The 16,392-nt window shown below is 36.1% G+C and overlaps 2 protein-coding genes and 1 non-coding gene across 3 annotated transcripts; 2 read left to right on the forward strand and 1 right to left on the reverse strand.

Moving 5' to 3' along the window:
* Positions 1 to 683: 683 nt before the first annotated feature.
* Positions 684 to 2,792, reverse strand: LOC149001004 (E3 ubiquitin-protein ligase, putative (DUF177)). Its single transcript, XM_089139949.1, has 7 exons — positions 2,584 to 2,792; positions 2,270 to 2,449; positions 2,050 to 2,139; positions 1,763 to 1,852; positions 1,595 to 1,675; positions 1,342 to 1,387; positions 684 to 888 (listed from the first exon to the last, which is right to left on the reverse strand). The coding sequence occupies exons 1-7, from the start codon at positions 2,752 to 2,754 to the stop codon at positions 818 to 820; spliced, it is 729 nt and encodes a 242-aa protein (XP_088996075.1). The 5' UTR covers positions 2,755 to 2,792; the 3' UTR covers positions 684 to 817.
* A 111-nt stretch (positions 2,793 to 2,903) lies between these two features.
* On the forward strand, positions 2,904 to 2,976 carry TRNAF-GAA (transfer RNA phenylalanine (anticodon GAA)). Its single transcript has one exon. It is a non-coding gene; the product is annotated as a tRNA-Phe (tRNA).
* A 1,446-nt stretch (positions 2,977 to 4,422) lies between these two features.
* On the forward strand, positions 4,423 to 14,847 carry CAC3 (acetyl Co-enzyme a carboxylase carboxyltransferase alpha subunit). Its single transcript, XM_089139456.1, has 11 exons — positions 4,423 to 5,108; positions 5,213 to 5,287; positions 5,675 to 5,782; positions 5,933 to 6,093; positions 6,359 to 6,473; positions 6,553 to 6,707; positions 10,210 to 10,261; positions 10,341 to 10,409; positions 12,825 to 12,902; positions 12,994 to 14,110; positions 14,193 to 14,847. Exons 1-10 carry the CDS (start codon positions 4,782 to 4,784, stop codon positions 14,107 to 14,109), a joined length of 2,256 nt encoding a protein of 751 aa, XP_088995582.1. The 5' UTR covers positions 4,423 to 4,781; the 3' UTR covers position 14,110; positions 14,193 to 14,847.
* Positions 14,848 to 16,392: the final 1,545 nt, after the last annotated feature.

Raw genomic sequence — 16,392 nt, forward strand, 5'->3', positions numbered from 1 at the left:
GTAAATTATTTTATTATATTTAGATGTGGATCTATAAAATATAGGTATTGAAGCATAAAGATCATTAATCCCCTTCAAAAATAACAGTTATAGAGTAAGTTTTTTAAGTTTAATGAATGTTTCCTTCCGTTAGAAAAATCTTACAAAATCAGCATTACAATAAAAAAAAATGCACATGATTTCAACGGAGATGCAAACAACTTTTTTTTTTTGGTAAGGGATGCAAACCAATAATAGTTAGTTACCTACAAATTATAGACACTTCATTCACAATGTAAAATCAAATAAAAATAATAGAAAAATTCAAGAAAGAAAGTCTATAAACTGAGAAAGAGGATAACAAAAAATAATTGAGAAAATTGAGAGAAGAGAATACTTAATTGTGGAGTAGATTTTTCCAAATTGTCTTAGAGAAGAGTACATAAATAGGAAGGAAAGAGGAGGAGAGACGAGAGAACAAATAGGCAGGAAAAGAGGAAAGAATAAATAGGGAGTAATTTCTGAGATTGAGGAGTTAGTTTTTAATTGGAAATGATGTTTATACCCGCTATTTCATCTTAAAAAATTATTTTGAATATTTGGGTGGGGGCATGCCCCCTCCGACCGCAACGTAGGTTTGCCTCTGGAGCTATCTAGTTTCCGAAAGGGCTTGTCAAGAGATACCTTTACCATATTTTTTCTAACTAAGAAACTAAATTTTTATTGAAGGAGAACATAAGTTATGTACATATACAACCAAAATCATGAAAAACTAAAATAATTAAGATTGTAACTCCAATGTGCATCCACATAGAGCAACTGTAGTGACTTGGATGCTTTAAATTACTTTCTTTAGCTCGAGTAGTCTGGACCACCTCCGATCAATAGAAGGATCATCTTCACTCGTGGCTGCAAATGAATATTGTTAGTACCTGTAACTCATCATGTTTTACTGAAAAAATAAATTTCTTGAAATTTGAAGGTATTTTGGAATGACAATCCAATGGGGCTAAGTGACAATAACAACTCAAAGTCTTATCAAAATGAAAAGGTACTAGTAACATAGATCAATAGAAAGTTCAAATTCACATCTTTTGGGATTCAAATCTCTTATGTTCAATAGCAAGTCTTGCAACACATCATTTGTAGGTTGAAGAGATGACAGACCCAGAAAGGAGATTCAATTATTATCATATCCCTTCCCATACTGATAGTGTTGGAAGCTCTATTCCAAGTTATATATTTATCTACTTATATATCTCATCAACCATGACACTTTCATAAGTTCACCATTACTGTCACAAGAAGATTACATTCTTCTAGTTCATAACCCAAACAAAACTACCCAATAAGGTTACTTACATTGCCATCTTAGGTCGAATTTCTCACATGTTTCTGAGCAAATTTCCTGTAATGAGAAACAACAGCACAATGTCTCAGTGTGTAGTTCCTTTGTCCACACAAAGAAGAGAGTGAAAAAATTTGGGCATCTTCTTAGGTTATATATTGAGCTTTCCCAATCTAAACCCAGAGCAAGTGTAACTGTGTAACCCAAGGGCATCATAAAAGGAGAAAATTTTGAACATTTTAGGTAACACTAAATGATCAGACATGCCTTCACTGAGGTGTTCAGCCGTATTGTGTCCTGAACCAATGAATCAAGTTCAGCTTCACATCCGGGTTTCACATAGATGACCTGCAAGCAAAACTGATGTTAGTTGTTCTTGTGAGACATAAGCATACTCATAAAGAGAAAGAGAGAAAGATGGGTTAAGAAACTTAATGATGGATCATCGCCGCCGATTTCAGGTGATTTCAGTGAAAGGTTGCGCCGATTGGATGGCAGAACCCAGACATCAAACCTTGTATCTATCTGATACAATGTTAACAATTAGAAATCATAATAATAATACTGAGTGGAACTCTTGAAGTGTTTTCTCACTTTTCTGTTTGGAAGCATGGGGGAAACAAAGATTCAATATCTATTAAGAAAATGATTCTTTTGAAGGGAACAAGTAATTGAAAGCAAATCTACCATTGAAAAACACTTGCATAAATAAACATACATACCTCTCTGCAGAATGGAGAAGAGCAATTGATACATTTTCTAGCAAAAGAAGTGATAATTCTTCCATCTACTGAAAACCCAAAACTAGCATGCTGGAACAAAGGCAACAGAAGTGATAGTTGATACAATTTTCTCTCTTTTTCTCACAATCTATTCCAAGATTTCATACCAAACATGCTATGTAATATTAGTTTCTAATATTTGCTACCTCAACTCACTTACCTTCTCTATGTTGAGGGTAATGGAAACCTCAGCTTCTTCTTGTCCATCCTCAGCTAAATCTGCCAACTGAAGCTCCTTCAATGTGAAAATGTAATCAAGGGTCCATTTCCCATTCCACTGATTATCTGATGTTGAAATGCTAATAAGACGGCGTGGGACCTTTGGATTTTTGCCTGTAATCTTATTCAGATCAATGAAAGTGTATATAGTGTCAGGAGAGATACTTAAACAAGATTTGAATCCATAAATCAGTAGAACATATGTAGAAGGAGAGATTCGAAAATAGAAACAGAATCAGGAAGTAGTAAGCTTACCTGGGAGCCTCCATTTTTCCTGGCAGCAGCTTTGATGGTGGTGGAGGGAGTCCTTGATGGGATTTTCAGTAATTTGAATGCAGGAGTAGGAGGAGAAGGATAAGAGTAAGGAGAGCAAATTGGGTTGTTGTTTATGTTTCTTGATGACAAGAAATGTCTTGCTTTTTCCATCTCAATCTTTTCTCTCTTTCTCTCATTCCAAATTATTTCTCAGTTCCTTATCTTCAGATAATAGACGGTTGGTCAGTAATATAGATGAATTAGAATTAGTATCCATATTTATGATTAAATACAAAACATTTAAGAAAGTGTACACCAATGCGGGGATAGCTCAGTTGGGAGAGCGTCAGACTGAAGATCTGAAGGTCACGTGTTCGATCCACATTCACCGCATGTGAGAATATACTTTTTTTATTACTTATTTTGTTTTATTTCTTTCATAAACTTGAATTTGATAATGGCCCAAAAGATTGAGGAGAAATTCAAGTGTTATCTTAATCTTGCTTTTGTTTATTAATTTTTTTTATTTTTTATATGTTTCTTATAAATTTATATATTTAAAATTTATTTTAATCATTAATTTTTTATTATAATCTTTTTAAACTTTATCATTTCACTATTAAGGTTTTTTAGATGAATGTCATTTTCAACATTATGGGTTTCCATTAACCTTGTAATTTTATTAATTTATAAATAAATATTCTCATTTTTTTATATTTTAAGTTCTATCAACTTATCCGGGTTAATAATTGCATATCTTTGACTATTTACGGCCCTATTAGTCTTTTTGGTAGAACGATCCTATTGGTCAATTCTTTAAATATTCGTGACATTTTATACTCTTTATTTAGCAACTAATCTTACATCATTTTCATTATTTCTAACCCTAATATACAAGTGATCAACCCTAGCACATGTATTCATTCTTTATTCTCTTTATACAAATCATTAATTCTACCTATAAAAATACAAGTTTTTAATTTTTTCTCTCATTATATCTATAAATTCTGAAAAGCTGTTTTTAATTTTATTTATTATTAAATGTCATGAATTCTAACATTCTAATTGTTTGTCATATGTTTTTTAACTAGTATTTTATGTATTCATGGTATAACAATCCTTTTCAACCATTATAGCAAAATTATTTATTATTAAATGTCATGAATTCTAAATTCTAATTGTTTGTCGTATACCTTTTAACTAGTATTTATGTACTCATGGTGTAACAACCCTCTTCCACCATTATAGCAACTCTTTCAAAGCAATGCATAGCTTTTAGGGAATACCCTAGTTAGCACTTACTCATTATTAGCATACAATATGTTACTTCTAGGGTGTTCTTAACATAAAGTTCAAAACATAAAGTCATCGGGTTCACATAAAGAATTCGGAAGAGGCCTCACCTCTGAAAACTAATAAAATAGATAGCTCTGAGTGTATGGTGGATTGAGTCAGGATAGTGGTATTTTCTACCCGTCAATCGAACTCACATGTACCATCCAACCCTAGTCGATCAACGAGTTTTTTGCTTTTTTTCTGGTGAAAGATTGGCAAGTTGGGATATAGGTTTGCACTCTATAACAACTCTCTACCACACATTAAGGGGACCTACCTTTAAATTCTAACAAGAAAAATCAGAAGTGAGTATCCAGTTGATCCGAATTCGAACGTATAATAGAGAAATATGAGGAGAACACAGATCTCTAGACCTCTACATTGTTAAATTGGCTTAAGAAAAACCGAAATCCTACACCTCATCATCCTCATCAAGCCAATTGGACCCAGAAGGGTCATACTCACATATAGGGACGCCGCCCTACGTTGTGTTCATCAGAAAGAAAAAACAAAATTGGTTATTGGTTTATTGGGTATCGATGGATCAGATCAAAAATCCAACGCGTAGAGAGAAGCTTACCAACCCACAACGGCCAGACCAAGAATTGCATACTCAATTATAGCTTTTTTCTGGTTTAGTCAATGACCTCTCTTGATCTCGATCGACTTGGTTCTCATTTCTCCTCGATCTCCCCGCCCTCGAATCTTCCGCCTAACTGACCCTTCTCAAATCTTCAGCGGCACCTGATTTCCAAATTTGAACACCTCTGATATATGTGCTCCTGATTTGGAACTGTTCTTTTCAGATTCCAGTTACATTCTTGCAGGATTAATCCAGTTCTCTGACCTGGGTAGCTTTGGAAATGGCTTCTTCCTTTCAGTCTCCAGTCACTTCACCTGCAACAACTGCTTCAGATCTTCTTCAAAGCTCGAGAAATGGTGTCATTGGTATTCCTTTGAAATCCCTGGGTAGGTCGCGATTTGGGCTTGTGCGTAGGGATTTCACTGTTAATGCCAAGATAAGGAAGGGAAAGAAGCACGATTACCCATGGACAGCTGATCCAGACCCTAACGTTAAAGGTGGAGTTTTAACTCATCTTTCACATTTCAAGCCTTTGAAGGAGAGACCCAAGCCAGTTACTTTGGATTTTGAGAAACCACTTGTGGATCTGGAGAAGAAGATCATTGATGTAAGCTCAAATCAGTGAAATTCTAGTTCGAATTGGGCTTTGTTAATTGATTTGATTGGTATAATCTTTTTGGATTTTCAGAGTTCTGCTTTCGTTGCTTACAGGTGCGTAAAATGGCAAATGAAACTGGTCTGGATTTCAGTGATCAGATTCTCTCATTGGAGAATAAGTACCAACAGGCAAGTTCTGAATTACTCATCCAAACTATGTCGAAATTTTTTGGGATTTAAAGAAATATACTGGCAGTTCCTTTAGCTTCTTAGCTTCCAATAAATCTGATTTAAAATAATACAATTACTCGTTAGAACTTTCTTATGTGAGATAGATAACTTACTTTCCCTACGGATGGGAGATAATATTTACTTTGGTTTTGTGTGGTGTTATCCTTATTTGAAGTGTTTAAACTCAATCTTGCGTAGATTGAGATTCGAAAACTGATCGACCTTGCTTTGCCTTCTTCTACTACTATATGATAAAATATAAATCATAAGTTTAAAAGTTTCTTTTTGAGAAGATACGTTCTGGTTCTGATTGCTCTCTGTTGGCTGTTTTGATGTTGATTCCAGGCGTTGAAGGATCTATACACACATCTGACCCCGATACAACGTGTTAATATTGCTCGTCATCCGAATAGGCCTACTTTTCTTGACCATGTGTTCAACATCACCGACAAGGTTTAGTAATTTTATGAGTCTACTGACTTTAGTATTTATTCTGTATTCAATTCCATATGGTTAAATATTCCTATATTGTTCATTATTTACATGGTCTGCTTTTGAGGGTAATATTTGACACGTATTTATCTTTTCGGATTTATTGTCTAGTGGGTTGAGCTTCATGGAGATCGAGCAGGTTATGATGATCCGGCTATTGTTACTGGTATTGGAATGATAGATGGCAGAAGTTACATGTTCATTGGTCACCAAAAGGGAAGGAATACTAAAGAAAACATACAGCGCAACTTTGGAATGCCTACTCCGCATGGGTATTTCCTTTTGATTATCAAATTATAATATAAAGAAATGTTTTTTATATTACTTGTAAATTATGATCTTATTGGTAGGTTAATCCTGTTCATTTTGTCCTATTGTGGTTCATCATAAGAGATGCATTCCAAGTTTATTTAGTTAAATTCTGAGAGTTCTGGAAACATCTGTTCACGGAAAGCTTTTCCTGACCCATATTATTGAAGTTCTGCATGTGATGAGCTTTAAGTTTAAAATGCTAAGCGGTAAGTTTGATTTGAACAGATACCGGAAAGCTGAACGTATGATGTATTATGCCGATCACCATGGATTACCCATTATCACTTTCATTGACACACCAGGAGCATATGCAGACCTTAAATCAGAGGAACTGGGCCAAGTATGCATTTGGATTGGCTGTACCCATTTATTGATATTTTACTTCTCACTGGATACTGAGTTTCCTTTTCTGCATGCAGGGTGAAGCTATAGCCCACAATTTGAGGACTATGTTTGGTCTAAAGGTTCCAATTGTCTCTATTGTTATTGGAGAAGGTGGTTCTGGTGGTGCTTTGGCCATAGGTTGCGCGAATAAATTACTAATGCTTGAAAATGCAGTTTTCTATGTTGCCAGGTGATTTTGCAATCCATTGATTTAGTTGAAACTCCTCTAGATACTGGAGCTTTACATTCTGGGTTTGTCTACTGTATATATTTTGTTGTTTGATTATTTAATTAAGTTAAGGATGCTTTTGATTTTGCCTAACCAGCATATTAGGAAAATAACTTAACAAGGTTTGGATTTTCTACAAGGACTGATTGAAAGGCTTCTCTGAAAATATAGTTTCTTTAGTTGAATAAATGAAGCTATGCTTTTGATGTTTTAAGCATCAATGCACGATCTGGTTCAACTCGCATGTTACTGCAGACTGATTTATGGAACCAGCATGTAATGGGCCCAACTAGAGTTATAATTTAAGTAGTGTCTGATTGAAAAGAAAGGAAGAGATAAAATTCTTGTTCACACCATGGCTAATGCTGAGGTTTGACCATCACAACATTTGGAACTTGCAAGAGAGCCATGCTGATGTAGATCAACAAGTCCATAATTACCTGGAGGAACAAGCCCCAAAACCTGTCCAGCAAGGTGGTTGGATTCAACTGCTGTGAGAGACAGCCTGGTCTGATGATGGAGTAAGTTTTTGTTGGTTCCATAGAGCATCACTTCAGCAGCCCTAGCCCAGAGAGAAGCATGAAGAAACTAAGGGACCTGGACAAAAGAAAAAAAGAAGAAGAAGAAGTTATGTTTCACATGAATGGTGACCTGGGGTTCTATGGATACCCATTTTTGTTTAGCTACATTAGTTTAACTTGTTTCTCTTTAGGTATTCTTGTTTGGTTATAATATGAGATTTGGATAGTTTCCAAGTACAATTTTAGCAAGTTAGCTGAAATTTAGAAAGTACACTTGGCTGTTATCTAGAATTCTAGATTTCAGTCCTTTGTTTCTTTATACTTGGATTTATTTTCTTTTTTTGAGACTTCCTATTTTGTGGACCTTAGGCCATGCTATAAATATGCCCCATCAGTTGTCACACTTGATTGATTGAATTCCTAGTGCTTGTTTGCAAGTGTTTTGGTCTTGATAAAGATTTTGTTCAACAGATGAGATAGCTATGGATGAGAGACCCAAGGCTGAGAAGTCTACCCTCCCCTATTTGATCACAATGCTTTATATAGGCTTGTAAGAGAACTCTTCATCTTAAATTGTTTAGAACTTTCCAATGATAGATGAGTTTTGAAATTTTACAAAGCCCCAAAGAAAAGTTACAAAATAACCTAGTTTACATTGATCCAGTGCTCCCAATCATCATTTTTGCTAGCAAGTACTTCCTATTTCTTGAAACCCATAAAATTTGTAATATTGGATACATGATACAAGGGCGTACCTGGCACATGAGAGACCCACAAAAAAGTAGTAGTTCTGAAACCCAGAAAAAGTAGTTTTGATTACGTATATTTCTAAAAAATAGTTTTCCCATGGCCATTAATGACATATGAGGTATGTCTGTTCTGATTGTACGTACATTGTTGAATAGTGGGTACCCCATTTGGCATGCCTTGCTGCAGATTGGTCGAGTTAGACCCCTTGGTCAACATGCAGTATTGAAGTTAGTGAAAAACTGGTTAATTCCTTATATGTATTGGTTTGCAGAGGCCTTATTTTTTTCCTTTCATTTTATTACTTGTTATACATCTAGAACTTTATAATATTGCAGAAAATCTAGGTGCTTATCCTGCTTGTAACTCGAAAATCAAATGGTAGATCCACAATAGTACTTGTGAGGAACAGAAAGATGCACTGGTGCACTGAAAGGAAGGATATAAAACCTTAAGAGATGGGGTTGTCTTGAAACCTTGAATGTAAGATGCTGTATCAGGCTCATTTCGATGTCAGACTTGGTCTTTACTCAAGTGACTTCAAATGATGCTCTTTCCTTTTCCTTTGTCTAGAATTTGGATGTAATGAACGCCCCCCCCCCCAAAAAAAAAAAAAAAAAAAAAAAAAAAAAAAAAAAAAAAAAAAAAAAAAAAAAAAAAAAAAAAAAAAAAAAAGAAAAAAAGAAGAGATAATAATAAAAAAAAAAATAAAAATAAAAATAATAAATTCCAGCCCCAGTCCCCAACAAAAGAAACACAAATAAAACACACTCTCAGTCGCAGAGCTTTGTGTGGAGAGAAAAAAGAGAAATCATCAGGATACCACTGATGCTAGCATAGACTTAGGACTGAATCCAACCAAAACACCTGGCCTTAGACCAATAATTGGAAGCTAGAGGTTGAAGGTGTCAAGGCTATGGTAATTGGGGGGTTTATGTGGAGAATACTGGCTAATCAAGATATAGCTGATGAAAGCATGGACTGGGATAGAATCCAACTTAAGCTTTTGGACAGCCCTAGGCTAAATTTGAAAGTAGTTGCTTGGATTTGAGATTTGGCTTTGAAAGGCCAGCAGGGGCTTGCCACCACTGGCATCTGATGGAGAGGCTTACCTGCAGGATTATATTTTCTGTCGTCTATCTAATTTCTGATATTTCATCAGGGATGGTTATATATATTCATGGGTTACTTCTGGATATCGTTCTGGAATTTCTTTTTTCAGTGCAGCTGCTATGGTGGTGGCTATGTTGTCAGCAGTGGTTCAGCTTAGACTGGAAGCAGCACCTTCTTTGGTTGTGGGTAATATGTCTTGGAAGGAATTGGATTTGTTGTGAACTTTTGATCACTGTAGTGCAGATGTTGGTCTAAGCCCCAGATGGTGATGTACGGAACTGTGTGGTGTTTTTCAAGAAATAGAGAAATACTGTGCAGGGCCAAGCATTTTTTCTGAAAAAATTATTCTATATAGAAGCCAAATAGGCCTAAACAAATTTGATGTTTTGAAACAGAAAGGATGGATAGTGTTTCTACATAGCCTTTGAAATTACTTATGTTCTTGGTTCCCATGTTTTATTAAGGGAAGACAATTAATATTTAAAGGAATGACATGGTGGCATCTCTTGTTGGTTGTCACTACTCTTTTCTTTGTTAGTATAATATTTCATATCCTTTCAATTCATAATATCCTACTTTAGGGATTTATGTTGTGTTGTATTCATTTACACTGTCCTTCCCTAAAAGTTACAGACTTTTGTGTGTAACAAGTAACAACTACTAACATGGGAAGTGCATTGGAAGCTTTCCCCCATTTTCCCCTCTTTTTCTTGGCCCCTGAGGTGCCACATGATCTTGGCCTGGAGGTGCGGGTGTGCATTGATTTGTATATTAAGCTGCCCTTCCCTAGGAATTCGCACTTGTAAGTGAAATGGTAGCTAACAGTTTTTGTATTTAACACCTCTTGCACCTTTCTACATGATAAAGCACCACACTAAAGGGAATCGAAGTATGAGTAAATACATTGTCTTGAATTTTTTCCATATGGTTGTCCAGTGGATTCCTCTTTTATTGTTTGCAATGAGATACCACAATGGTGATGTATTTTCTAGTCTATAAACCATTTCAATCAATTTGATTTTTTTAATATTGCAATTTTTTGCATCTCCGTGTATCTGATTTGCCATTTTTCCATTCAACAGCCCAGAAGCTTGTGCAGCAATCTTGTGGAAAAGTGCAAAAGCATCCCCGAAAGTGAGTGGTAGTATTCCCTTTTTTCCCATGTCTGTTTAGGTTGCTTTAGGGGGTAGACATGAGATTTTCTTTCTTGCAGGCTGCCGAGAAGCTGAAGATAACTTCTACAGAGTTGTGCAAGCTTAAAATTGCAGATGGCATCATTCCAGTAATTCTTTTCTCCTGTTAATTTGTTATTACTATTATTTTTTTATTTGTGATGGATTTTCTTATTTATTTGTTAGTGGGTTGTTGATACAATGATCAACATTTCCTTCATGCAAGATCAAGGTTTGAGATCTTGGTTTCGGCCAGTAAGAAGCCAAGATCTCCAGCCGAAATCTTGCCTGGATGGGCCGAAACCGGGAATTTTCCCTGGAAATTTTGACACCTAGTTTCAGCCCTATTTGAGTGTTTTTTGAGCTGATTTTTGGCATAAACCTTATTTAAAGGGTTCTTAACACAATGAAGGAGCTATTTTGTATATAAAAAAAATCAATGAAAAGATATAATTTGTATGCTACTAATTTAGAGACATGTATTCAGTTACTTACGAATGCATAGAGTTGTAATCTAATATAGTTCAAATGTTTAGTACAATCAGCATCCCATGGCAAGATGATTTTAACCACAAACTAAATAAGCCAAAAAAAAAAAATGGTTGTCAGGATCTCCACTTCGTTCCACGAGCCTTAATTCTATGTTGAGTTCCTTGGTGGGTCCACTAGCCACATACCACTGCTGCTGTCTCAGCCTCTCCTCTGAATGTGCTACATATATATATCCCATGACATGGTGTGGGCCCAGCTGCCCATCTGTAGGTCCCATTGTCTACATGAGAGAAATATCCCAACCCAGGGAATGGGTCACCAAAGCTGTAAGAGGATGATGGATGAATTAGGTGTGAAGGGTATCCAAAGTTAAGAGTCCACAAAAGATGAATAGGGAAGAACACACACGCTTTTCTTCAAATGAGCTTCAATCCACATTAAACCAGAAATGGGAGGAAGAACCATGAAGGAATGCAGAGATTTGCAAGAAAAATTGAGGTTATTAGGTTGAAAAACAAGAGAGGGAGCTCGGGACTGGCGAAACAAAGGAGATGACAACTATGAAATTTTGCAGATCTTGTCGAAACCAGAGAGTATAAAGCTTTGGTTGGATCATTGAGGTTAAACTGAATAGGACCCGAAACTGGAGCATTTTATTTTTCCACATGGACATGAAACTTGAACCATGTGCAAGATTACACAACTCATAGGGAAAGTCAAAAGGATACAGTAAAAGCTCATTTGTTCCTAAATGGGGTATAATTTAGGGTATATCTGGCATCTCTTCTAATACTTTGGAACTCCACAAATTGATATTGGGAAGTTAAATTGTTATTGCACTAAAAAAAGTCCTTGTGTACTTGTGTACCATGGGCTGCTAGGTTTTCTCAGTACAGTATCTAGCTCAACTGCTCAACTTCACAATCTGATTGGAAAATGATAATCCTCTTCTCAATTGTAAATGCCATACTTCTTGTACTAGTCAAAATATCATTGGAACAACAAGGACAATTGCTTCTAGTCCAACAAAACAAGGGTAGAGGGCAAATGGTTCTCATAGCACCTTCAAATGTAAAGAATAATAACCATTAGGAACCAGTCTAGGATGCTCCTCTTTGTGATGAGAGCACATCTCCTTACCACAGATCTTCCCGTAACTGCATTATGTCACTCTTCTCATATTTCACGCAAACAAAATAGGCACGGCGACACTTATGATGTTAGGGCACCTTGAGTATAACTCTGTGTTGGCTTGCATCTGACCAATTTCCGTCTAGTTTATTTTTCTGCCTCGTATATTGTCAACCTCTTGGAAAGTGTTGAGAAGTCAATAAGAGAAGCATGATGCAGGCAGATGCATCTAATCTGGTCAATTTGGTTCGTTAAACTCAATGTTATGTTGATCTCTGTGGTTCATGGGCTATTTATATTTGGGTTACTGTTGTAGAGTCCTGATTCTATAGGGGCAAGTTGAGGGATTTGAGTCATCATACTGAATTAGGTATTAGCATCTTGTTACCATTTGAAGTTCTTTACCTTCTGGAATATGGATCTGGTGGAATATTTCTTCTTCCTTTCTAGCGGCAGCCACAAGCCCCCCCCCCCTAAACTTCTCTGAGATGGGACACTGTCTTCCATGGGATGTGAATGAGGAGAGTTCCTTGGCTGTTCTGTTTGTGTAATTCTTTTTCTTTATCAATCCAAAAAAATGAGGAAAAAGTTGTAAATAGAAAGAATGTTTCAAATCTTTATGTGATAGTATTGGAGCACAAACTTTTTGGACTTTAAAGTGGCACATTTGTGTGCTTGTATTCTCAATGATATCATTGAATATATTATTTGCCTCCCAAATATTGAAGCCATACACAGATGTCTTCTGATGGTGACATGGTCTGATTTAAGCATTAACTTGTTTTCCAAATATTTCATTCCTGTAGAAAGCCACTATCCTGGATGCTTTGCCACAGGTCACCTTTGTACTATTTCTATATTTATTTTAAATGTATTGTAAAAGAACATCTCCCTTTTTACAGGAACCGATTGGTGGCGCACATGCTGATCCTGCTTGGACCTCTCAACAGATAAAACTTACAGTCGTTGAAGCAATGGATGTGTGTATTGGTTATTGCAGATAGTTTATGTCTAATGATATTTTTCCATCAAGATCCTAACAGATTTTAAATTTTCCTTGTGAATGTATAGGAGCTCCTTAAAATGGACACTCCAGAACTGCTAAACCATCGGATGCTTAAGTTCCGAGCTATTGGTGGGTTTGAAGAAAATTTACCAGTAGAGCCTGAGAAAAAAGTCAACATGAAAAAGAAAGATCTATCCCTTGTTCAAAAAGAAGAGAGTGGAGTAACTCCCCCCCAGGAATTGGCAGGAGAGGTTGAAAAGCTAAAACAGGAAATTCTAAAAGCCAATGGCTCATCTACCAAGACCCCAGTGATAGATGTAGATGAGATGATACTGAAGCTTAAAAGGGAGGTTGACCAAGAGTTCTTTGAGGCAGTCAAAGCTCTGGGTTTAGGAGGCAGACTTGAGAGTCTACGGGAAGAGTTTACAAAGGTGAAAAGTTCATCCAACAAAGTTATTGATATAAGTCTACAAGACAAGATTGAAAAGCTCAAGCAGGACTTTGACCTGAGCTTATCACAGGCCCCAAATTATGCTAGCTTGAGAACTAAGCTTGATATGTTGAAGGAACTGTCTGAAGCCAAGGAAGTCTCCGAGCGGAATGATCAAACAATTGCATTGAAGCAGGAAATCAATAAGAGATTCAAAGAAATCCTGGGTCGGTCCGATGTGAAAGAGAAGATTGAGGCACTTAAAGCTGATATGGCAAATGGGACTCTAGATCATGGACAAAAGGAGAAATTCATGAAGGTGAAAAAGGAGATAGAATTGGAATTGGCTGATGTCCTCAAGTCCATGAAGTTAGATGTACTCGCTGTGGGATCAAAGGCTAAAGACTCCAGTGAGCAGACCTCATTCTTGGACTTAAAGGTTAAAGTTAATGAACTCAATGAAGAAATAAACAGAAAAATGAAGGATACTATAAATTCATCGGATCTAAAGAATAAGATAGAAACGCTGAAGATGTTGGTTGCAATGTCTGGAAAGACACCTGACGCAGAGACAAAAAGTAAGATTGAGGCTCTAAATCAAGAAGTCAAGCAGAGCCTTGCAGAGGCTCTAAGTTCCTCAGAATTGGTAGAGAAGCATGAAAAGCTGAAGGCAGAGATTGCAAAAGCTGTTGAATCTGGAGGACTTGATAAAAGTTTGAGCGAGGAACCCCTGAAACACTCCGTTGCATAATGTAAGTTCTTGTTATACTCATTCGTTACATGATTCTGGAAACTCTATTGCTTCAGCTGACGCAGAACGTTGTGTGGAATCAGTCACAGGGGTTGTCGTTTCTTATGAATGAAGAGTTGAATAGCACTGGATTCACTGCAAAAATGCAGAATTTTCAAGCGAAATCACAAGCTAAGCTTTTGGAACAGGAACCTCATGCTTTACCACTGTTTCTACATTTCATTTGCTGTGTTGCTGCTGCTGGTTTCCTGTCCTCAGTCACAAGAAATTTTTTGTTTCTTTCAACTAGAAAAGTTCACAATGTGGGAATTGGGGTTAGAACTTGTACTATATTTGCTTCTTTTGCATTTTATTTTGCTTCACAGTTAGCTAAATTTTGTCTTGCCGTGATTTCAGTGCTTTCTCATTCTCATCTACATCTGAAAAGGCCCAGAATGAGATTGGGATTAGGACATATTATTGCTATTTTTTTCCTGAGTAACTAAAAATATAATGCTAAGATGTGTAGTTCTGTTCTTCAGAGCAGTGAGGTGACCATAGTACACAGCTTAACTGAGTTTCTGTTTGTCTTTTAATTTTAAGTTATGGAGATGAATAATATGACATTATGTGTCAGAGAGAACAAAAACTTGATCACTTCTATTATCCTCACCGTATGCCTTTGTATGAAAACTGAATTTTCCGAATTGTGGGCACAGTAGGAGAGTATTTCCATAACAGGTTTGTCAAATTTCAAGAAAGAAAAAAGGAAGGTTTTTTTAGCATAGAAATATGTAAAAATGGTTTTTTACTAGAGTTAACAATCAAGCTATTGAATTATCACTTGTAACCTATCAAGATTTTTTAAATTTGAAACGATCCTTTGATTATTGTCATTGTTGTTTTGTTTCCAAGGTCCTTAAATTGTGTGGCAGATGTTTTTTTGTTGAGACTTTATTGGTTGAGTTCTTGATGTGGCTTTTGTTCAATTCTTGGCTTTGCAATTATGTAAGACAAACTTACTATTTCTATGTATGAATTCTTATTTTCAAAATTCAATGATCATTTTTCTTATTAAAAATTTAAAAAAAAATTTATTTTTTTCTTTTTTTTTTGTGAGTACTTATAGTGTATTTTTTTTTTTTGGGGGGGGGGCAAAAGCTGGAAAGTTTTATTAGATGAAGAGGTCTTGAGTAAGAGACCTTGCGGAGAGCAAAAAAGAGTTAGTTACTAACAAGGGGGGAATACCCCACCACACCCTTAATAACTAAAACAGACGCGCCTCACGGGGTAAGTAGTCCACAAAACTATTAAGATGCCTAGAAACAAATTGAAAATAAACACAAGGAAATCTAGTAGCAATGCGCTTAATCTCACATAAGAGACCCATACATAACCAAACTAAAGAGATAGAAGAATCCTGTAAAGCAAAAATTGCATAGTGATAATCTGAATTTATTTAGATTGTAGAAACTCCTAGAGAAGATGTTAGAAGAAAATCATTACGGATGGCCTCCAATTCCACCATCAAAGCTGACTGGGTTGAACTAAACTTACATTGTGTAGCCAAGAAAACATCTGCTGAATCCCAAAGTAAGTAGCCTCTCCTTCCTGAAAAAGAATTTTTCTCCCAAGAACTGTCAACATACAATTGGAAGAGGTTAGTGCCTCCATTTCCGGATTTGTTGTAGCATGGCTCGGTTCCAAAGGAGGATCAATACAAACATGAAGTTGTATCTTTGCAAACAAAGAACAATAAGAGTGAATGGTATGAATAACTGAAGGCTTCATGTGCTTGAATAAAGTAGGATTTTTAGACTTCCGAATACACCAAACCATAGCACTCCAAATTTGATCTACTGTATGTTTATCATCTACAACCTTCAAGAGACGGACAATAAAATCCATCCAATCAAAAATTGTGTCACCTAAAAAGTTTGATTTATCAATACGGTGGGGAGACAAACACCAACACTCCTTTGCATGATCAAAGAAAAATAAAGCATATGACAATTTTATTACCGACACAACAAATTAAATAGGGGGGGGGGGTTGGAGCTACCTATAGGAAATAAAGAGTTATCAATAGCCACTGCTTCATGAGAGGAGTGCTAGAAAAAATGTTTAATTTTGGGGAGGGTTTCCATGTTCCAAATCTTATTCTAGCATGAAGATACAGTTGAGGAAGATGCAACATTACCATGAGAGATTGTCATTGTCATACATTGGTAGTATGCTATCTTAACATTGAACCTACCATGTTTAGTTTTATATCAATTCTATTAATCATTTATAGAGGGGAAA

The sequence above is a fragment of the Hakea prostrata genome, chromosome 11 (genome assembly GCF_041222555.1).
Source record: "Hakea prostrata isolate BN-2017 chromosome 11, UWA_Hpros_2, whole genome shotgun sequence".
NCBI lineage: Eukaryota > Viridiplantae > Streptophyta > Magnoliopsida > Proteales > Proteaceae > Hakea > Hakea prostrata.

Coding starts and splice junctions, on each gene's coding strand:
- CAC3 (XM_089139456.1), top strand. CDS start 4,782: ATGGCTTCTTCCTTTCAGTCTCCAGTCACTTCACCTGCAACAACTGCT. Junction 5,288..5,674: donor TGGAGAATAAGTACCAACAG/GCAAGTTCTGAA, acceptor TGTTGATTCCAG/GCGTTGAAGGATCTATACAC. Junction 10,410..12,824: donor TTGCAGATGGCATCATTCCA/GTAATTCTTTTC, acceptor CCCTTTTTACAG/GAACCGATTGGTGGCGCACA.
- LOC149001004 (XM_089139949.1), bottom strand. CDS start 2,754: ATGGAAAAAGCAAGACATTTCTTGTCATCAAGAAACATAAACAACAAC. Junction 1,853..2,049: donor CTTCTCCATTCTGCAGAGAG/GTATGTATGTTT, acceptor ACATTGTATCAG/ATAGATACAAGGTTTGATGT. Junction 889..1,341: donor ATTCGACCTAAGATGGCAAT/GTAAGTAACCTT, acceptor ATTCATTTGCAG/CCACGAGTGAAGATGATCCT.